The following is a 22,407-nucleotide window of genomic DNA, read 5'->3' on the forward strand; positions in this document are numbered from 1 at the left end:
GTCTTAAACATGGAAGTTAACTTTAGGTCCAGGAGTTAGAAATAATTCATAATATAGAAAAGTTGAGGATTCTGTCTGTAACATTTTGAAGAATTCTTTTTCAGGAAGGGATAAGTCACAGTTGCAAGGTGTGTCTACAAGCTTCCTCTTGGATGGGTGCTTGAATGTTTGCAGAGTGGGAGAAGAAATCAGCCTGGCAGGGAGAAAGATTTTGCTTGTCTTTGTTTTGCCTAACCAAATAGGATAGAACTTTGGGTTGCTCTTCCTTCTGGCAGCGATTAATGGGCAGGCTGTGAATGAGACTGACATAACAGACATAGTTTGTCATTCCTGTGCTCAGTGTGATTCAAGAGGCTGACGTGGACATGGGTAAATACGCCAGTGAATCTTAAAATCTGAAATGCTTGTGATGAGCAGCTGGAAATGGAAAAAGGGAAAGAGATGACCTCTTCCCCACCCCCCCCCCATCTAACACTTAAGCAATGGGAACAGAAGGTCTAAAGGCCAGAAAATGTTTTCTGTGGCCTGTGGTTTGTTTTCATGTTATGATTTTCAGAATATATAGTTGGCTTCCTAAATTGATCTCTGTGTGTGCAGTGCTGCATAGGAATTCCGTTTTCTGAAGTGTTCACAGAGCCTCTTCAGGCCTGACAGTTATTTATTTAAAGTGATCACATAAAACATGATTGCTCATGATTTTTTTTGGGGGGGGTTAGCTCTGCAGAGGCTTTGATAAAAGGCACTTCTGAAGGGCCTTTGTACATTTTCCAAATATCATTAAAAATGTTGTGGGGTCACATCCAGCAATCTGTCTGCCTAAAATTACCTGACAGAAGTAATGACAATACCTCTGCTGAAAGAGTTCTCTGGGCCTCTGGTGGTGGGTGAGAGTAAGCCTGAAATACTCCCAGGATTTCCAGCGTGCCTCCTGGTGTGTGAGAATTCCTGTCACGTACAAGGATGTCAGAGTTGGTTTTTTTTTAGGGGGGAGAAAAGGAACCCAATGAATGTCTTTAACAGGAGCTTGCCTGTGTCTGATGGAGGTTTTGCAGGCTGGGTTTAATTTTAGTTCTGTTGGTGGGTCTGATGCTGGCTCTGCACTGCACTGAAGTCTTTCTTTAAGCATTACGTGAAATTTCATGAATTGAGACTGACTTGAAAAGAGGATGCAGCCACACTTGTTAGTTACTGAGCCTAGGGGAGCACGCTGCATCTGTCGTTTCAAGGGTTTTTTTTTCTTTAGCTACTTTGTAAACGTTTCCTTTAAACTTTATTTAGAGAAATCAGTATGTATTCTCTGCAGTAAATAACTCTAAAATGTTCTGTAGAAATACATTTAGGACTGCTTGCGGTTTTCTGTCTCCTTGTGCTGAAGTCACTTTAAATCCATCACCTCAGCCTGTAGAGTCGTCAGGCAGAGATCTTCCTGGGAAGGTAAATGAGCTCTTCCTGCATCAGTTTTGCTTGAGCATACTGGAGACAGCCATGTAATAAGGGGTAGTAATGAAACCTGTTGGAATTTTAGAGGAGCACCTCATTCCTTTGACCTTGCTAACGAGCAATGATTCAAGTGCTACAGATTGTAAAGGATCTGGTGTCGCCAGCAAGACGGAGAACAGAGGCTGCCAGGAAAGGTAAGAGCAGCTCTGGGATCTACTCAGTGCTCTCAGTAACTTGCTGTGAATCAGAAATATTTTGGAGTTTGGTTGTAGTTAAATTGCATACTTGATATTTAAAAATGCTCTTTGTTGTGGCATGTACAGCTGCCATAATTTGGCTTAGAACTGTATTAAGCCTAATTATTATAGGTTCTGCAACTGCCGCTTTCCCAGAGAGAATCCCAGTGACGTTTATTATGCTGAAAATTGAGTTTGTCAGCATCTGTAACTGTTACTGTTGTACTAAAGATTTTCCTTTGTTTTTTGTTGTTGTGGTAACAACATTTTTGTTGTCAGGAGAGCTCAGGTTGTGAAAATAGCAGTTGTATTCTGTGTAATTCCATCAAAATAGTTTTTAGAGTCTTAATGCTCTAAATGAGGATAAGAGCAAAACCAGGCTTCTTTAGTGCTTATGGAAATGAGAGACTGGGGAAGTACACAGCTGCACTGCTGGCTAGGTTTTACAATTAGATTATTTCTAGATTACAACCAACTTCAAAATCCAAAATTCCTCTTGCAAGTGTATGAAAAACTACTTGAAATAATCAATGATTGTTTGAATTTAATTGATGTTAAATGCTGTTCTCATTTACTTCAGTGTGTTGAACATTTGTTTTTTCTTTGCTAAAGTAGTGCCATCTTTTGTGGTATCTGGCACACATATCTAATGAGAAACTGATTAAACACTTACTTTGTCTTTTACATCTTAATTATTTGCAACTGCTAAATATTTGGTTTGTAAATAATTTGTAGGGATAACTTAAAAATTTAATTCCTTTCTTACTATAATTAATTTTCTAGGACGAGTTTATTTTGTATTGAATAGATTATGAATAATTTAGGATTTATAGCATCTGCCTTTTACTGTGTAATTTTTCTGTTTTGCCCTTAAGTGTAATGTGTGGCTATAGGCAAGTACCTTTATTTCAAACCAAATAACATCAGGCTGCTCTAGTTGTAACAAGTCAGTTAATGAAACACCTCTGTAAGTAAACAAAAGGCGTGAAGGTAGAACTGGGCTCAGCTGTTACCCTCTTATTCTGAAAGAAAAAAAAAAGGCAAACTTCCTAATTACTGCCTTAGATTTTGCAGTGATTGGTTGAACATCCCCCCAAGAGTTGTATAATTTCATCCCAGTGAATTACTCGACTTCAGCACTGTTCACTGTTCATTTTTGATTTGTGCAGATGGATGAAGGGGCAGAAGTTCCACTTGTCTGTTCTGCACGTACCTCACAAGTCAGGCAGGATTTTTATAAAACTACTGGAAGAACTGCTTAAAACACTAAAACCCCTAAAAATACTTATTTATAGGAACAGATTCAATGGAATTGAAAGAGAAAGCTTTGAAAAACATGAGGTAATACTCTTTCTCAGTTCTAAAGCTTTCAGGGCTTTTTTCTGTTTGTTTTACTCCCTTGGTGAAAGATGATAATTTTGGTCATTGTTTGGGTGGTATTCTCAAGCTGCTACTTACTGAGCTAATTAGGTGTTAGCTGTTACAGAACATAGGGGTGCATTTTGACAAGTAATATTAAGTTCTTAATGTTAAAAACATTCAAGTATTCTGAAGAAAACATTTACAAAAGATGCAAAATGCTGACAGGTTTTGGTGATCGATACAGTAATTTGAGTAGACATTAGGTTTTTTTCTTCACAGCATGCAACATTAGGCATCTGGTGTACATGAAGGGCTGTATTCTGCAGAAATGACTCATTCTCAGTATTGTTCTCAGTAAATAGAAAAATGGACTTGTAAAGAAAGAGTTGCTAGGAAGCCCACTGTGAATGTGAGGTGAATCCATTGAGACATGGAGGTTGATGTGTGAAGTGTTTACCAAAGTGCTTTCAAATTGGTGTTACTAAACTGTAAAGATTTTTAAATCCCACTCCTCAGGTGCATCCTCCTCTTTTCCTTTAAAAAGTGTTTTCATTAAAATATAATTTCTTGGAAGGTAAATGTTGCAAAAGAACACAGTGTATTAATTGCATATTTCATATATGGTGTCAAGTTAAAAACTTAAGACTGAATGTCCTAACAACGTAACTGTTTTTACAAATAGTATGTAAGGCTAGGGGGGAAGGATTCCTCTGCCCTCCAATTTTCCCAAGATTTCTTTTCAGACTGAGGCTTATAAGCACAGTTAATAGCCAAGAGAGTGTCTTTTTGCATCCATCATTCAATATCAGAAGCTTGTTATAAGGTCTGCAGTAAGCACAGCTACTATGGAGATGAAAATTCAATCCCTGCAGAAGAAATTTCTGCAGAATGCCATTTAAAAGAACCCATTACTAATGCTTCATGAGTTGAAATGTGGATTTAATGGGGTAGCTGAAGAGCCTGACAGAGTTGTGGAGTCTAATTTTGGTTTTTGATGGGCCAGTCTGTTTTCATTGTGGCCATGACCTATGCCACAGCTTAAATTAATTTTAATTTTCTGTATCGTATGAGGTTGATAAATAGGTGGTTTACAAGACTAAATCCCACAAAGAGTCAGGCAGTGTGAGCATGAGTGTCCACCTTGTCTCCCAGTGCAAGACCTGCAGTTCTGTTTTCTTCTGCAGTCTTTGGCTGCTGAGGCTGCCATCAGAAAATCCTTCAGTAGGCCTGGGAGTCTTGCTTAGTGAATACATGAAGTGAGCTAAACAGTCGGTTTTAATTTATAATGTCTCACATTCCCATACTTGTTTTAATCTCGTGCTGTTTAAAAAGTGAATTATTCAATTTTTTAAAGGAAAAAAAGTTTTATAATTGCTTTGCATAGTCTTCCAGTTGCAGGGAAGGTGAGTGTGTAGAGTTTGTTGTTTGGTTTTTATGGGTTTAGTTCTTGGGAAACTCCAGACCCATATTTAGCTAATATCAGATTTGTTAGAGGAAAAGATTGCCACTTGTCATTTATTGTCAGAGGGGTAGCACTTTACATGCCCTGTAAGTCTGAAGGTGAACATGAAGTTTGAAAAAATTTACGATGTTGCCATTATTTTATTTATGAAATTGAAAGTCTGCTTTGAATAAAATGATAAATCATGGCAGTATAAAATTCTTTTGACAAGCATTCTAATAGGAAACAAAACATTTTATGAGATCTGAAACCTTTCTGAATTTTTAAAAAAAGTTCAAATATTACTTGTCCTAGAGAAATCCATGTAGAGTATAAACCTACTAATTATTTTCTTCTTTTCCATCACTAAAATCCTGGTTGAAATCCAGGTTGTTTTGAATTATAGAAGAAATACTCATGTTTATTTCTTTCCTCCCTTCTTCCTCTTACAGATGGCTACTACAGATTAAGCAGAATTTAATTGGCAACATCACCTTGATGTTAGGATATAAAAAGAGACGTTGTATTAAAACACTTCTAGCAGATGGGACAACTAAATTGAAATCACAGAATTAAAAAGGGATGCAGTATTTCAATGTGAGAGAGAGAAACCTGAGAGAAAAATTCAGTTTGATACTATTTTTTTATGAAATGCAAGGGGAGGATATGTTTGGTCACTGTACTGTTCATGTCTATGAGATGTGTAAATGTTGAGCCGGCCAAGGGTAACTGTTTAAATTCCCTGGCAGTAAATGATGCTTGGGAAGTTACTGCCTGGATTCAGTGCAGACACTGCTGTGGTGGTACCTTGTATTTCAGACTTAGACTTGACAAGAAATGAGCAGTGTTTTTTTTTTGGTTTGTTTCTCTGGGCGTGGACTAAGTTGGTTACTTGCAAGATGGAGAAAATAAAGGTCCCACATCAAGTAGTTGTGGTGTTTTCTCTTTACCTTTGGTGATAGTAGAGGAAAAGTGTACTCAAATCAAATTGATTCCATTGAGGCATCTACTGAAATATGGGAAACTTTCTTCAATCCCTTGATTTTTCTGTTTCTGGAAGCATCTTTGCAAGAAAGGCTGAGAATTTTGTCTCTTATGGGAGGTTCCAGGGTTGCCTGAATTTCTTATTTTCTTTCTTCATGTAATACTATTGTAATCCAGGTGATAAATGCTGGATTAGAAGTAAAGGTTTCTCTGGACTTATATACCTGTCCTTGAATTACTTCATTTTTTATAGGAGACTGGCCAGAAGAGCCAAGTTAATAAAAATTAATGAACTCTTCAATGAGCTGAGTTACATTTCTCTTGTTTTTTTTTTTTGGTCATTAAATACAAAATTCTGCCCACAGCAGTCAAGATAATGTATTATTGTCTGCAGCTCATCAGTACAGGTACACAGCTTCAGTTCTTCAATTCATAATTTACCATGGCAGAGTTCCTAGCGGTGTGACAGAATTTAACTGTATTTCAACAGTTCTTCTGACATTTTTTGTGCTGAAGTTTCAGCTGTGGTTTCACAAATAATGAATGCTGGCAGAAGTTTCACCTTCTGCCTTGCCTGTGCTGCTCACTTGGCCTCTTCATCCCAGTTCAAATGCCAACAGTGCTTCACCTGCATTTGTGTAGCCATGCAGTGGTTTGGAGTGGGACACTGTACTTTTCATTCTTGTTGAGCCACTGTACCCCTGCTGAATTTAACTAATCCACCTGCTGCTGCAGTTCCACAGAGGTGCTTGTGAGCTCCAAGGAGGAGCCAGCAGTGGGATGTGAGTGAATCCATGGGGACAGCCTTCCTTCAGTGGTACCACTGCCTGAGGCTAATGGGAAATGCTCGTGGGATTTCCTTCTGCTGGAGTGCCAGGAATTCACCTCAGGATGGTAGAGACACAAGCAAGTACAATACAGTTGGATCACTGTACAGCTGGACACACAGTGACTCATCCAGAATACAGAATTTTTTTATCTAATATATTCTCTTTCTGTGGCTGGCATTGGCTATGTCTCACTTTAAATAGTAGTAACTTTCATGGATTACACATACATTGTAGCTTTTCTGTTGAATTTCTTATCCTGACATTTTATTGCCTCTTTGCTTAATTTGAAATTTTATTCTTCTCCTTTGTGTGATGCCAGCTGCAGTGATTAAGAAAGGTCCTGGTGCTGCTTCACCATATGTAGCTGTTAATGGCTTTCTTTAGTGTCTGTGTACTTTGTTATTAGGTAGGTAGCATCATTAAACAAAGTCTGTAGATGTTGTATCTTGGGAATTGGTCTGTGGCATAACAAAATTAATACAGACAGCTAGAATTCATTTAGCTACAAAGGAACTACAGAGAAAAGCAATGCTACTTGTTCTCTTTGTGCAGTAATGTTAGTCACCTGAAACGAGCTAATTTACAAGCAGGTAAGCACAGCAAAGGCAACTCATCTTCAGCTTCCTACTGTGATTTGTTATTTTAGTATGTCTTGGGATTATTTTTGGGAAGCTGTGACCCTAAACCCATGAACTGTCAAATGTAATATTCTCAATAATCCTGAAATACGATTTTAGTATTTTTACTTGTAGCATGTGGATGGGAAATGTGGAAACTTAACATAAAATATTCCTATACAAGAAGGCTTGAAAAAGAAGGAAGAGTAGGGGAACAGTGGAGTAGTGTAATAGGGAAGAGCCCAACAGTTTTGCAGTGATGTATCTGCTAGATGGGACAAAAATTCAGTTTTGTGTACATCAGCACAGCTGTTTGGGCATCACTGAAGCTAATCTGACTTGCTATGTGTGGGAATCTGCAAACCTGTCCTGGTTTCATTGCAGCAGGGTGAAAAAAACAACTGAAAACAAGGTGGATTTGTTGGGTTCCTTGAGAGATGATAACTAATGATTGATTCAGGTTTTTGCTTTACATTTGGGAAGAGTAATGAGTTATATGGTTTTGAGCTCGAGCTGGTGGGATGAGTGTATTTGGCTTTCTGGTTTCACTGCTACTCCATCTGTGAGACCAAGGTTCTGTTTTCCCTGAGACATTTGTCCACTGTGTTTGCTGTAGAGCCAAGCTCTCAAACCTGGATCTGAACGTGGTGAAAAGGTGTTTGTGTCCTGTGCCTCCTCTACTGGCTCTTGTGCTTCTATCAATATGTAAATTTTACAACTAAGACATTTTAGTTTTGGTTTGGAGACCTTTGAGAGAAGTCTGAGAAGCTCTGCCTGAAGGATCTAGAAAAACATGCCTCATTCTCAGTCTTGCATTTTCATATGTTCAGGTGTACATATTTTTCTGATCTAGATTTTGGTGGGATGGCAGTTGTGCATATGCTGTTTTCAAGCATGTAGAACTTTTTTCTTCTTGTTGACTGTCAAAGGGTAATGCTGATGTTATTTTACATGAGCAAGTATATTCCTTTCCCTGAAGAAAAACTTGTGCTGTTGAGATGTGCACACTTCAAGCAATGAGGGATCATCTGATTTTTTTTTAATGTGTTAAGTTCTTAAGTTTCCAGTATTTTATCCTCATGCTTATGGAATTTGGAATTCAATGTTCAATATGAATGTTCATGCTGTTAATGGGGAAGCTGGTACAGAACTTATTTAAAAAACTTTGAAAAGGTGACAAGTTTTTTTGTTAAATTGCAGTGGATACAATTAAGCAGTGGTGAAGAGATAAATGCTAATATGTTTGCCTGTTTGTTTTCAATAACTTAAAGCGTGGTGAATATTTCAAAGTGACAGGGTCCCAGCTGGACATTTTCTACAAGAGATAATTATAGCAGTTGGGTGGCTTACAGAGTGCTTTGGTATATATTGACATTCACAACTTCCCTGGACATCTTACCTGGCTTCTTCAAAGTATTTTTGTTCTGTTGAGCTTCTAGATCTTTTGGTATAGCTTGTAACTATAACTTCTCCAATCAGCTATCAAAGCAATGCTTTTTTTTGGTTAATCCTGTCTAACAGCAAATAAAAATATTAGTTTTTCGTGGATTCCACTATTTCATCCTTTTCTTTGCAAGTCCAAGCAGTTTATTCTTAAGGAAATAATCTGTCAGCATTAGTATGAAACTATCCATAAAAATGTTAATTTGAATTGAATTTCCAGATCAAACAGAAAACTTAATTCATGTCAGTTAATTAAATTCTTGGTGGAAATGAGAAAATAAGTACACAGATGCCCAATACTGCTGCTATCTCCTTGCTAATAAAGCAGCTAACGAAGCATTTTTAGCAGTACCTGGAGGGGGCAGGTCCTTGGTGAAAATAATTTCCTCAAGGAACATATTCTGTTCCCTTCTGCTTCATGTCCCAGGTGATGCAGTTTTTTTCCCCTACTGTTATTACAAACAAATAACAGGAAATAGATGTGCAGGCACTTGGTTGCACACTCTTCTCTCCAGGAGAAGAGCACGACCCCCGTGTCAGGTGTCACGGTCACTTAACTCTGCACCCCAAGCCAGGGTATAAATCTTGGGACCTGCCACAAGGGCTCCATGTGTGCAATTGGGCTTTGGTGTAAAATGAGTCTGGGCTGATTTGCCACAGCTCCCAGGAGCAGATTGTGTCCATGTGGAGAAGCTCATTGATATTCAGCTTGTGGACTTTGGATCCTCTTGTTTGCCCAATACCACTGCAGGGTTGAAGGTGTTCTCTACTGCCACTGGGAACAGCTCGAGTGCACACTTCACATGGAATTGGTGGTTTGAGCAATAGCTCTGCAAGATAAGATTTACCTGTTCCTTTAGTCTCAAGGTGTTCAGAAGACCTTGGGATTTTGTAGCTTTTAAGACAGGTATCACTGTGATTCACATGGTTGAACCTGTACATCCTTTGAGAGTCAAAGTTTGTGCTGCAGCTGATATTTTCTTGTCTCTTCCCACTGCGTGTGTGGTTGTTGGTTTTGTTGTTTGTTTGGTGTGTTGTTTTTCATTTGTTTAACAGTAACTTTTTGTCTGGTGCTGTTGTGCTTTCTGAACAACACATTATCACAGTCTGGATGTTCCACTCCTATGGCACATTAGCCACAGGACCATTATAGTCTAATGCAGATATTAATGAAATGTAAGTGGAATACTAGCAAAAGCAGTCTCCTTATTTCCCTGTGGTTTAATTCATCTTCATCATTAAAAATAAGTTTCTATTAAAGGATCTAAAAATCAAATGTCTTTTTCTTAATGTTCATGTTATAGTAGTGTAAGTGATGGCTGCACATTCCCTTCCTTGCATCATTGCAGACACCAGTTATATCTGAAAAAGGAGTGTTCAAATGTAACCTTTCTGCCTATTATTTTTCCAAAAGCAAATAGTAAAGTCCTGTAAATTTTGTAGGCAAATCAGATTGCAAAAAACTTTCTGCATTTATCGACTGACAAATATTTTATTCACTGGAAACTGAAGGGGAAATCGGTTGTTTTTTCCTTTTCCTTGTTTTTAGATGAGACATTTTTCTTTTAAGATGTACCTAATAAACCAAGCAAGATGAATATGTAAGGATTTGGACAGGAACATGAGTGTGAACAGGCAAGTTTCACCATATCACTATGTGCTAATTTTCCCCCCAAAATATTTTGACTATAGGGAACTCTCCAAGCCCTTTTTTGTCTCCACTTAGTCAGAAGTATCTTACAGAGGCTAAGGCTGAGTTTTGGGCTTATTTTTTTTAGAAATAAATCCTTCAAAGTTTTAATTAATAATTTTGGTTTACTGATTCTTGTCACAGTTAGAATGGAAGTGAAGCTTTTGTTACTCATTTTTGAGTGGGAAATAGCAGGAGTCTGAAGGACGTGGTTATAATGCAGTTCACAAGTCTCACTGGAATGTGAGAAGTTGCCTTGATCTAAGATTTCCTCTTGCTGATAGAAAAGGAAATACTGTTTGTGTTAATGAAGGGACTTTGGTAACTTGAATATGCTGTGATCTCTCCTAGAGAAATATTTTCTGTTTCATTTAAAGTCACATTGTTTGGATTGGTGGAACAATTCTTCATCACTTTCAAGTGTTGGGTGTTCCTGGGTTGCTTCCAGGGCTCCCCAATGTGCAATATACTGCTGATTTCAGGAATTGCACTTTGCTGTGTGATGTATAAATGGCTGCACCATTGCTATGTGTCCTAATTTTTCTCCTTCTATAAAGAAAAAACCTGACTAATCCTTTCCTTTTTCTGATGACAGCTGTATGTTGAAAAGACTTTTAAATGTTTTGAAAAATTTCCCTATCTATGCTGCAGCTGCATCAAGTCTTGAAGCCACCATGTCACATCACTGGGTAAAAGAAAGTGGTGTGTTACAGACTGTAGTGTGGATCACACATTGCACAAATCAAAGATATGTTTTTGTCAATTCTGTGCCGTGAATTAGTACCCTGGCTTGGTTCTGAAATACGTGGGATGAATGCTAGTCTGGAGCTTGCCAAATCTATAGATGAAAAAGCAAATAAGCTACATAGACTCCAATTCCCACTGCTGTTTAGTTTATAGGCATTGGAATGACCTTCTAATCTGTGCAGTGATAATTGCCTGTTTTACATAATGTGTAAAGCTTTGCAGAGGAGTGTTTGTAGTGATGGAACATGTATTAAAAATCATTGTCTGGCAACTCATAAGAATGTAAAGCCTTTCTATAAATAGTGCAGATAAGCTCTAAAAGGAAGAATGAGCACATATACTTAGGCAAATCAAAGGACAACTGTGCTGGGGCCCGGGCTGGGCATTTAACATCACAGTGGCTCATGAACTGTGTCCATGCTGGCAGAGAGTGGCACTGGAGGCAGAGGTGGAGAGAGGAAAGCTGGGAGTTCAGCATTCCTCTGTGTTTCAGCAGTTTTTTTGCAGGCTGGATCAAACCTTGGCCTTATCCTTTGGGTAGAACATGACTTGGAGGTAGGAGTGCATCTCCCAGATAGTTGAGCCTGGAAGGAATCCAGCTTTGCATACTTCCAAGTCTCTTCCCAGCACAAAGTGGAGAACAGTAAATAGAGATGATGTGGAGGTTTGCTCCAAAGCCTTCTTCCAATTTAGACTAAAATGCTATTTTTAGAATTGCGTGGAACATCAGCAGTCTTTTATCCTAGATTTATGATCTTGGCATTGGATAGAATAGCCTATTGAGGTTTTTCTTGGAAATAAGTGGAATTTCTGGTAGGCTTGATATTTCAGGGGCAGAAGGGGGATCAAGAGATTATGCACTAAAGGATTGAAGACTGACATTTATGACTTGGGTTTTTATATGCTCTGCATCTTGAGATTAAGTGCTAACTTAATGGCAAGGTTTCTGTTTGGCCACTTTTGGTGAGGTTTTGGTAGCTGGGGCTGCAGAGGTGACCCAGAAGTGTGGGAAGAGGCCAGGGTCTGCCCCTGGGTTGGACACAGCCAGACACAGCTTGCTCCAAAACAGACCCAACCTTGGCCAAAGCTGAGCTCATCAGTGAAGCTGGCGACACCTCTAAGATAAGATAGTTAAGAAATGCTTCAAACCACAGTGCAGCAGTTGTGAGAGAGGAGAGAGAGAAAAAATATGTGGGAATCAGCTCTGCAGACCCCAAGGTCAGTGGGGGAGCAGGAGGAGGTGTTTAAGCACCAGAGCAGAGAGTCAGTCATTAGCAGCTCTGTAGAAGACCATGGTGAGGCAGCTGTGACCTGCAGCCCATGGAGGGAGCAGAGATCCACCTGCAGCCCCTACAGAGCCCGTGCTGGAGCAGGCTCCTGGCAGAAACTATGGCCCTGGAAGAGGAGCCCACACTAGGAACAGGTTTTCTGGCAGGAACTGCAGCTCGTGGGAAAGGCCCCTGCTGGAACAGTTTCCAGGGACTGTATCCCTTTGGAGGGACACCATGTTGGAGCATGGGAAGAGTGTCAGGATTAAGGAGCAGCAAAATTCAAGTGTTATGGGCTGACCTATGCTATTTTTAATTGCCAGTAAATTAGTTTTCCCAAGCCAAGTAGGGTTTTCTCATGAGTGTAATTGGTGAGTGACCTCCTTGTATATCTTGATCCATGAGCTTTTTCTTCTTTTCTTCTCCCCCAGTCGAGTAGGAGGAGTGAGAGCAGGTCAGTGGGCACATGGCAGCCAGCCCAGGGTCAACCCACTGCAGCAATGCTGAGGATGTGGACAAACTGAAACTTTGCAGGCCTCTGTTCCTATGAGTTCTCCCCAGTCCAGGTTCCCTGCAGCTGCCAGTGAGGGCAGCATGAGCAAATCCAGCAGCTGGACTTTTCTGTCATGAGTTGCAGTGCACTCACATGATTCTGTTTACCAGCTCTAGCCAGAGCAGTGACTTCCAGCAGAATGGGAGACAAAGAGCAATGATGTAGTCAGCAAGCACTGTAAATCCAGGACTGGATGTCTGAATGATGTCCTTCTGCCTTTTCCTTTATGTTCTCTGAATGTACTCCTAGGTAAAATCTGTCTGTGTTACAAAGCTTATTAACTTTTTTTTTTAACATTTCCAGCTAGTGGTGTGTAGTAATTGGTTTTGAAACAGTATTTACTGGTATGCCAGTGGACATTTTTGAGCAATTTTGGCTGGTAAGTGTTGGAAATTCTAAAGTCATTGCTACCATTAGGAAATGTCAACAAATTATCCCTTGCATCCTAGCTGTGATATAATTTCATGACATGAGGAGCTTGGAGAAGAGATAATCGAATTAGGGCTAATGAAAATACACTTGAATGTGAGGTGGTTGCAGGGGGCAAGTGGACAAGAGAACACAACATTTATTTGATGTATCTGAATCATTCCTGCTGCCATCAAATTGCTATTTAATAGTTTGGTCTGGGCTTTGTTTATTTGACTAAGCTGCCGTGGCAATTTCTGATTCCTTTTTAATTTAAAGCATCTTTTCTGCAGTATTTTTTATTTTTCATCTCAAACCTATTTTTACCTGCCTTTTATCTGTCATGCAGCTTTCATCAGTTGAGTTCATAGATTTCTGATTAGTGGGAAAATCTTTGTTTCCAATTAAAAACTAAAAAAAACCCCAGCTTTGAGCTTCATATTTGGTAATAATTTATTTTAATACAAAGACGTTAAAAAATGGCTCTAACATGAAATCTATTGCAGCTCTTGTATAATTTTAAATTATTTTTTTCTTCCACAATTAAAAAAAAAAAACCCGCAGATATGAGCTTGTTTCCCCAGCCTTCTTTTTCATTCTGAGCCAAATGTGAAAAGTCCTTCAATTGAAATTTGGGCTAAATCCTACAGTCCCATGTGAAAGGCTGTAAATATTTGGTATTCTATATATATGGGCTAAGAAGCTTGAACTTAAAATACTGATGGCTGAATGATGTTTCAGGGAACTGTCTGATAGTGGACTAGTAATGGCATACCAGTTTCACTGAGGAATAAGTTTCTCTGAGGTGTAAGAATAAGAAATTTGCCTTGCTTGCCCTGAAGTGGCCACAAAGCAAATGTAGCTGATGGTGACATCATTAACAGTGGCTTATAAATATGGCAGTTCCCTGTGTCATATCCTTACATCCTTAAAACTTGGAGCTACATAAAAGGTGACTATAAAGTTTAAAAAAAATAAGCTAATTTATACCTTGTTTATATTCTTTTTGTGCTGGAAATTCTCAGTTGTGTGCTGGAGAAAACTGTGCTTTTCAAAGTTACTCATGGTTCATAGACCCTTGTTCCATCGCCTATTTTGCCTCCATGAGTTTTGCTTTAGGCTTTTGGTTTTTAAATTATTTTTTTTCTTTCATTTCAGCAGTGCTTGTGTAAGCAGAGAGATACCAAATAGTGCTGATGTAATATACAGGTGTGAAGGAGGAAAACAGGTGCAAGGTGGTGGGAAAATCGGTACTCAGATTTGATGGAATGTTGTAATCCCATACCCCTCCTGATGATGTGATGACCTCTGCATACTTTAACTTGACAGCTAATTATATCTTAGCAATTTGGTACACCATCCTCTTAAAATGTAATTCCTTTGCTAAAACATCACACTTCCTCCCCCTTGCTTTCTCTATCCTGTTTTCTTGTTGTTGGCATTTGTACTGTCATTAGGTGTGACTTCTAAATTCTCATTGCTTTGCTTCTCAAGTCTCAGAAGGTGTTACATTACCAGAAGACAATGACACAGGTCGCTGCCTCCCTGTGGGCTGTGTGTCAGGGTAAAGGTTGTAATGCTCAGGCTGTGCTTCCATCAGCCCTGGAGCTCTGAGTGCTGCAGCCTTCATCTGCATCCACAGCATCAGAATAGATTTGGACCTCTCAAACAGGAGGAGAGCCTCTCATTGCATTCCCACCAAAGATATTTTATTTGATAAAGCCTGATTAGCCGAATTTCAAAGCCATGTATTTGCCTTGTGCCTTTGCTTAAAATCCTGTTTATCTGAGAAAAAGTGACTTAGTCTTTATTGGAGCTGGTGAGTCAGTGAAACACCACCTGGGCTCAATAGCACCTGAAGAATAATGGCTGTTTGGGATATTGTTTTAATTGAGAGAGAACTTCCCCAGGGCGTGCAGCTGACTCATTTTTCAGAGAAACCTGTCATCGTTGGTGTGTCTGAGGTGGCCTGACTGTTACCCTGGGATTAGGCAGCCTCTTGTACCTCAGATACAAAGTACTCTCTGATGCTTTTGTTTTTCTACATTTATAGCACATGTTATCACAATAATGTGAGCCACTGGTTCCTGTTGTCAGTGCTTAGGTTTTGTGTGCTCTTCCAAAACAGTGGGTGGTGGCAAACAGAGTATGTATGAGTAATTTTATAGTGTTTAATAGTTACACCCCTGGATTTTTCTATGCCAGGGAATAAAGTGAGCTAGAGAACGAGAAAGTGTAGAAATTCTACTCGCTATTTAAGTAGAGTAAGGTTCATATTGATGACTAATGCACCCTAAAAGCCGTTGTCTTTAGTGTGGATTATAGTAAAACAAATTTAAGTTGAAAATTATATTTCTTCTTTTTCCCCAGCCTTAAGGGAGACTGAGTTGTTTGTAAATTCTTTCGAGAATTTGCTGTCAAAACAAGAAGTTTGTTGTTAAATTTAACAGTTTCAGAAAGCTCTAAAACAGGAGAAATATTTAGTATTTTTCTTTCACTTTCAGACTTGAGTGATAGCAGATGACAACTGTACGTCTGCTGAAGAGGGAGGAGTTGATGAGAGGCTGTTGGATTTTCATACAGTTTGAAGCCCTTGGACTGACAGCTCCTTATCCTTCCAAAATGTTGTAATTGAAGGAACATTCATTATGTTCATCCTCTTCATTTCCCACCTGATTGCTAGGCCTTTCAGGAATACGTTTGCAGAGATGGTTTTGGTTTACTGCATTACAGTTCCTTGCTTCAAGTAGAGGCTTTGGCTTTGTTTGTAGTAATATCAGAAATGCAAAGCTGTCATTTTAACATGAAGAAATGTCATCAGTGGTATGAGGGAATTCATAACCAAAGTATGTTTTTCCCTTGCAACTAATTTTGGGTTTGACTTCACTGATGAAAATTTCACTGATGAATTGCTGAATTTCCATGTGAGGTCGATGGATTTCAGAATTAGTGTTGCCTCTCATGGGAAGGTTTCCTGCCTGACCACTGTGTTTACCTCTCCAAGTCAAGAAAATGATTTAAAGGCCATATAGGCTCATGTAGAGCTTTGACCTCTAAGTTTGCTCTCTGCAGCTGGTTTTAGTTTGAGTTCAAACCTGTTGTCTTATGAAGGTTGAGTTGTTTGGTTCATGCCTGGGTAACCAGTCAGCCCTGTTGCTCCTGGTCTGTCTGAGCTGCACAAATGAGAACTTGAACCCTCCCCAGAGTGCTGAATATCTTAATTGCATGTCTACAGCACAGCAGACAGTGGGTGGATGTGTGTTTAAATCCCAGCTGGTGCTGTTCCTCCTTCTCTCTGGTGGAGAGAACAGCTCATGTCTGCCCCAGGGGAGGGTTCTGCAGTGGGTCTGCTTTTCCCAGGGAACAGGATCCTGTTTGCCAGGTGCAGCTCCACAGGCTCAACCAAGTTGTGACTCTTCCTGTGGATTTTGGTTCTGTGGGGGATATGAAATATACAGAGCTTGAGAGGGATCTGGTTGGGAATGAAATAGGTTATATGGGCTGGACTGGAATCCACAGAAGGCTTTATTTATGTATTGTCCTAGTGCTAATGTTTGTAACCTGGAATAGGGATTTCCAAAGTACTGCATCAATGTTTGTATTAGATGAAGTAGGTTTTCTCAGTTTACTGAGTTAAAACTGCTTTTTAAAAAAATTTCAGTTAATTTTCTGCTGAGATATGAGCATCTGTGGCAAATAGGCAGATTTTTCTGAGTTATGGGTGGTGTTCTTTGGTTTGGCTTTTTTTCTTTAACACAGTGTAGTGATTTTAAAGATCATCATTAGTAGCTTCAGTGCATTATTGACTTCAGCATAAACAAATGGATTTTTTTATTGATGCCTTTGTATGAGGCTTAGACTAGAATTAACATCATATTTGTTTTGTGATAGAAACTTGTTAAGGTGTTCACAGCATGGTGTTTGTAGTTCTTCATTTTGCATCACTACTTAAATGAAAGTACTGATTTTGAGAGAAGAAGCATTGAAAACTTGATGCTGAGTTTATGTTACTGAACTACCTCATTGCTTATCTTCTTCCAAGCCAATAAAAAGAAATTGTTACTGATATGCCTGTTCATGCACTGATTATTAAAGTTATTGTTTCTGTGCCACAGCAGTATAAATTAATAATTGTCATCATTACATCAATGCTGGATGTTTATAAAATGTTTTCAGAGTATCCATAGAATGAGCCAAATGGTGCCTCTTGCTGTCATCTCTTACTTGAAGGAGATTTATAGTCTCAGGAAAATTCTGTTCTGATCCTGTACTGTCCTTTAAAAGAAAAGATTCAAACAAATGGCTTTTCATTTTTGTTTTGTGGTCTTTTTCTACTACAGCTTTATGTTTGCCTCTCAGTGTTGTCTGTACTTAACTGGAGTCAAAGGTTGGGGAAAAAAGACCAAGATGTTTTCTGGCACAGTCTCCTACCTTTTAGGGATAGATTACATCTAAAATCTAATTTGGTTCTTCCTCTAGCAAAAAAAAAAAAAGGTGATGGATATAATAATGTAGGTAGAAGGTGTTTTTCTTTGCTGGTACAGTGTTCTGTAGACACACAGCCAGAAAGTTTGTCATCTTTTTTTCTTCTCCTTTTCTCCCTACTTTGAGTTGTTTTATCCAAACTCTGAAGTTGTTTTATATTGACAAAGGTTTTAACTGATGCAAACTAAATTAATGCAAACAAATTCATACTGGTATTGCTAATTAGCAGTATGAATGCAAACTGATTGTGATTTGGTGGGTGTGGCACTGGGATTTGTTGCAGCTGCTCTGCAGGGTTTTCGCTCAGTTTGGGGCTGGGACCAGGGATACAGGACAGCCTTGGAGGCCCTAATTCCTGTTTCGCATGGGAAATGCCATGGCTGTTTACTTTGTTTTGTTTACCAGCCCTCAATAAGTGAAACTGAAAACAACAGAACCTTCTTGTCTACCACTCACTTCCTTTTCTCCTAGTAAAGATGAAGAAACTTCCCTCGTTTCTGCTGCTGTTTGACAAACTTGTTTACCTTTCATCTGGTTGTCTCTTACTCTCCAGCCTTTCCTATAACTCCATTATAAACATAAAAACCGTGGATCTACTGCTGCCTGACACTTAAGAATATTTCAAATGTTCAGAGGGGATTTCAGCGTTTTTTTCCTCTTTTAAATGTCATTTTAATTTTTAATTAAATGAATGCCAGATATTGTAAGCAGCCAGTTATTCAACTCTGTGCTGTGTAGACATGACTGATACAAGCAGGCGGGTACCTAAATTTGCCTTTCTGTGCACTTACTCAAACTTATCACAGAGCCACCAAGAGGTTTACTATCATGCAAGCTTCATGGTGTCATTCAGATATTTCAGAGGATTCCCTTAGAGGATCCTATTTGTACTTAAGGTGTTATTACTGCAGTTAAAATGTTTATCTGCTCAAAGATGAATAGCTCAGAGACAGAGTAACTTAAGAAAGCTGTTCAGCTACAGTGAACTGAGTTGTAGTGTTTGGGTTTCTTTTGTGAAATGCTTTAAGTATGTTAAGATTAAAGTTGTGCAGAGAAGGGTCTTGCAGCTCCATTTACTGTTAGTGTGGTTTTTGGTTGTTCCTTCAGTGTATCCCAATGGTTGATGGAGGGATGCCTGAGATCCACGCTCTGGTGTGGATCACAATGGTCTGTTAGCAGCCTGTAGTATCTGGTGTCACTCGTGTAACTTGCTGTTGCTGGAATAAAGTGAGAAATGGTTTTTCATCCTGCCACAACTTTCACAATAGTTAAGATTTTATTTTCCTGTTGTGTATTGGGCTGAAACTGAACTTAAAGCTTGAAGAATGGATGCTGAGGTCTCCCAGTGCAGAGGCAGAGCAGTAGCACCTGGGAGGCTCAAGTTCAGGTGTGAACAGAGGCTGCAGGGAGGTTTTCTCACACTTTTGGGCAAGGACTCATCCTTTTGCATTTCATATTCTCTCTTCAAGGAGAAGGCAGGAAAGTCAAAGGCTGGTAGTACGTGTGCAGTGGGGAGTAAAAGTGGGCCAGGGAGGTTTGGGCAGTGCCTGTTGAGCTGAGCAGCCGCTCAGTGCCAGCCCTGATCCTGGGGGCGCTGGGCAGGTCAGGGAGCTGCTGCTGCTGCATCCCCATGGTGCTGTCCAAGTTCTACTCCTGCCACTTTGTCAGAGCCAGGGTTTTTCTGAGCTGGCTTGGAGCTCTTTAGTCTTGTTAAGTGGCAGAATAGCATCTATTACAAAAACAAACCCTCCTTTTCTTCCCGTTGTAATCAGTTAAATCGGCTGTGTAATTAAATGATGAGCTGGACTGTGGGTATGTCAGTGTATTCAAAGCCAGTCTGTGTAGAAGAACAAATCTCTTTATTTGAGCCAGTATAAAATGATACCAACATAAATAAAACATAGAGACCTGTTGTACTTTCTCTAGCCCTACAGAAGAAATAAACAAGCTTGCTCAGAAATTAAGAACTGCCCTCTTTTATAAAACTTCATCCAGAGTCTGTGTGAGTGTTGTCTTGGTGATGTTTTAAACTGGGAATAGACTTCACATAATTAACGCTGAATTTAAAAATATAATTATTGTTTGCTTCATTAATTTTGACTAATGCAGAGAGAAAAATGATTAATCGGAAGACTTACAGTAATTAGTGCAGTGTGGCAACTGACTACTTAAATATAATCTGTTAACGTGGGAAGCATAGCTCTTGTTATGAAATGTTCTACTTTGTGTCAGAATTGAAAGTATTAGAACCATTTTACTCTTAAATTGATACTGCAAATCTTAGTGCTGTGAAAACATTCATATTCTACCACTAATTATGATGTTCAAAACAGGAAATCTGAAACTATGTTGGAAATAATGTCAATGTTTCAGAGAATTTTTTATTGTTCTTTTGATTTATGTTACTGGTGTATCCTGATATATGGCATTGGAAACGCAAAGAAGAAATTTATTGCAGAGAACTGCTGTGTTCAGTCTTGCTGAAAGATGGTTTTGCTTGTGTGTTTAGTAGCCTGTCATGGTTAAAAGAAGTATAAGCAGTGTCAGTGTACAGAAGGGATATTTTAGGTCTCAAAAGCCTCTGGGAACTGCAGTCATAATTTACTTTTAAAGTACAAGATATTAAAAAAAAAAAAAAAGGCATTTTCAGCTAAATTTGCTTATAAAATCATCACCAGTACCTGAAAAGCCACTGGTGTAAAAGGATGCCTTGACTTATATTAGGTTGAGGGTAAAATTGCTGAAATATTTCTGCTTTTCATCTGTCAATACTGCTTTTGAGGTCAAGTGTCTGATCTTACCATATAATGCAGCAGATGATTTGCAGCATATTTTATTAAGACATAATTGTAAAGGCTAGGGTTAGTGCTGGGAAAGGTCATGGATTTCAGGGGGAGTGTGGGAGTAATACTCATGAGCTGTAGATGAAACAGATTATATGTTACAGTGGGATCTGTTCTAGCCACAGTAGGAGTTCTAAGAAATGTAATCTTTCGGTGGAAGACCATAAAATGATTTGCATGTAGTAGAAAACCTCCTGTGTTTTCCATGAAGGCTGTGTGTCTGTTGTTCCATGGCTGCTGGGCTCTAACATGTTCCACACACAAGGCTCACTGTGTCCCTGGAACAGCAGGATGCAGATCTGCTCCCATCACCCCTGGAACAGCTGCTCGGAGGGCTGGCATGGCTGAGCTCAGCAGTGTTTGCATCTCCTGAAGGTGAGTGACCACTTCTTTGTGGCCACAATCCTGCTCTTTTCATAACACTGAGGAAAGAGAAAAGCTGTGATGGAAAGGCCAAATACCTACTACACCCTTGGGAAGAGAAGAACAAAGGATGAGTTAAGCTTAGACATAAGACATGAGCTAGTTGTGGCACAAGTCAGACCAGTCTTTACATACTGGCAAGCCCCAAATTATACCCAGCCTGAGTTTTTACATTTAAGTCTATTAAAAGCTGCCATAAATGTTTCAGGTTGTGTTGGCAGAGGTCTGGGCAGAAGGGTGGGGTTGTGTGTTGGTTTTGTCCTCTTGTTCCTTGAAGAAAGGAGCATTTTTCAAAATTGGGTTTACTCTTCCCAGTGTAGCTTGTTGAAAATTGGCAAGTATGGTTTCTTCTGGCTTTGCAACTGATTATGTTAACCTTCAGCAAATTAATTATCTTCTGGCTCATGACTGTACACAACACTTTGTAAAATGGAATTACAGTAGAACCCTGCCAGATCTTGTCACTCCACTTTGTAACCCTTGTGGGAACTTTCATAAGGCTCAGTAGAGAGGTGATGACATGAGCATTCCAACTGCAGCTTCCAGCTGGTTAGGTGTAGGCATTGCTGATGGAGTGATCTAATTTTAAGGTGTAGCTATTTACATGAACCAAACAGAAAAACAGATTGCAAATTAGGACTAATTAAATGGCCAAGTTGTATTTTATTAGAGTATATTCGTTTTCTGTTTTATTCTGAGTTTTGTGCTTTCATTGCTTCATTAACTAAAAGTGTTAGTAAGGCTATGTTATTAAAAATAAAATGATAGGCATATTGCAGTAATTGATTAATATTGGTAGAGTTTCTGTAAGCCCTTTAATCCATTGTTGCTCAAAACCAAGATATTTAGTTTAAATTCTATGCAATACACAGACTCCTAAATTCACATTTCATGTTTTGACATAGGCTTCCTCTGTGGAATATCACTTAGCAGGGCTGCCTTGATTTTCCTCAAAGCTCTTGCTTTGAGTCCTTTGGGGATCACTTCAAAATTGATTTGAGAGGGTTTTTAGTAGCAGTTAATTCTTCTAATTTCCAAAGTGACCATTTTCCATTGGTGAATGTGCAATGTCTCATAGGGGATTTTGCAAAACTGCAAGAGGTCTACCTGTGACAAGTGAAACTTGTTTTTTTATTAAGATGATAGTTCAGTCAAATTTCTTCAGGGAAGTTAAATCTTTACTTTCATATTTTTCACTCATTGCTCCTCATGCTGTAAAACTGCAATAGTGTCTACTCTGAATGCTGATTATTAAGAGGAAGAGGGCGCATGTGTTTTGCTGCTGCAATGGTATTTTTTTTTTAGTGCAGAGCACCATGCAATATATTGATTTTACGAAGAATTTTACTCTTTTAGATTTTATTTTCTTTGGAATAGAGAGAAATTTCAGTTAAGCCAAAATCTTACCCTTTTTCTGTATTTTTCTACTTGAAAAATACCTACAAAACCAGACATGCTAAACTTAAGAGACAGAAGTATCACTATAGCTATCTCTAGTATATCTATACTATATATATGTGTGTGTGTGTCAGTAATATGGTTTTTTGGTGCCTGAGATTGGTGTGTGGTAGAAGAGCAGCAGTGATATTAAAAAGCAAGTTGTTTTCAAGTGGTGAAGGGGTGAGAGAGTTAACCTG

The 22,407-nt window shown here is 39.0% G+C and overlaps 1 protein-coding gene across 11 annotated transcripts in view; it reads left to right on the forward strand.

Annotated features, from left to right (window-relative positions):
- USP6NL (USP6 N-terminal like) overlaps positions 1–22,407 on the forward strand; it is a 110,899-nt gene that overhangs the window by 21,015 nt on the left and 67,477 nt on the right. Inside the window, exons 1-2 of one of the 11 annotated variants that reach the window (XM_088165928.1) lie at positions 1,028–1,434; positions 1,526–1,634. The exons of 9 other annotated variants lie outside the window; for them this stretch is intronic. In XM_088165928.1, the coding sequence (XP_088022054.1) occupies positions 1,562–1,634 (73 nt within the window). In that variant the 5' untranslated portion in view covers positions 1,028–1,434; positions 1,526–1,561. Of the gene's footprint in view, positions 1–1,027; positions 1,635–22,407 lie in introns of those variants that run through there. One more of the 11 variants, XM_014883092.2, reaches the window with a different exon arrangement.

Source organism: Sturnus vulgaris, chromosome 5 (assembly GCF_052056855.1).
Source record: "Sturnus vulgaris isolate bStuVul1 chromosome 5, bStuVul1.hap1, whole genome shotgun sequence".
Classification (NCBI taxonomy): Eukaryota; Metazoa; Chordata; class Aves; order Passeriformes; family Sturnidae; genus Sturnus; species Sturnus vulgaris.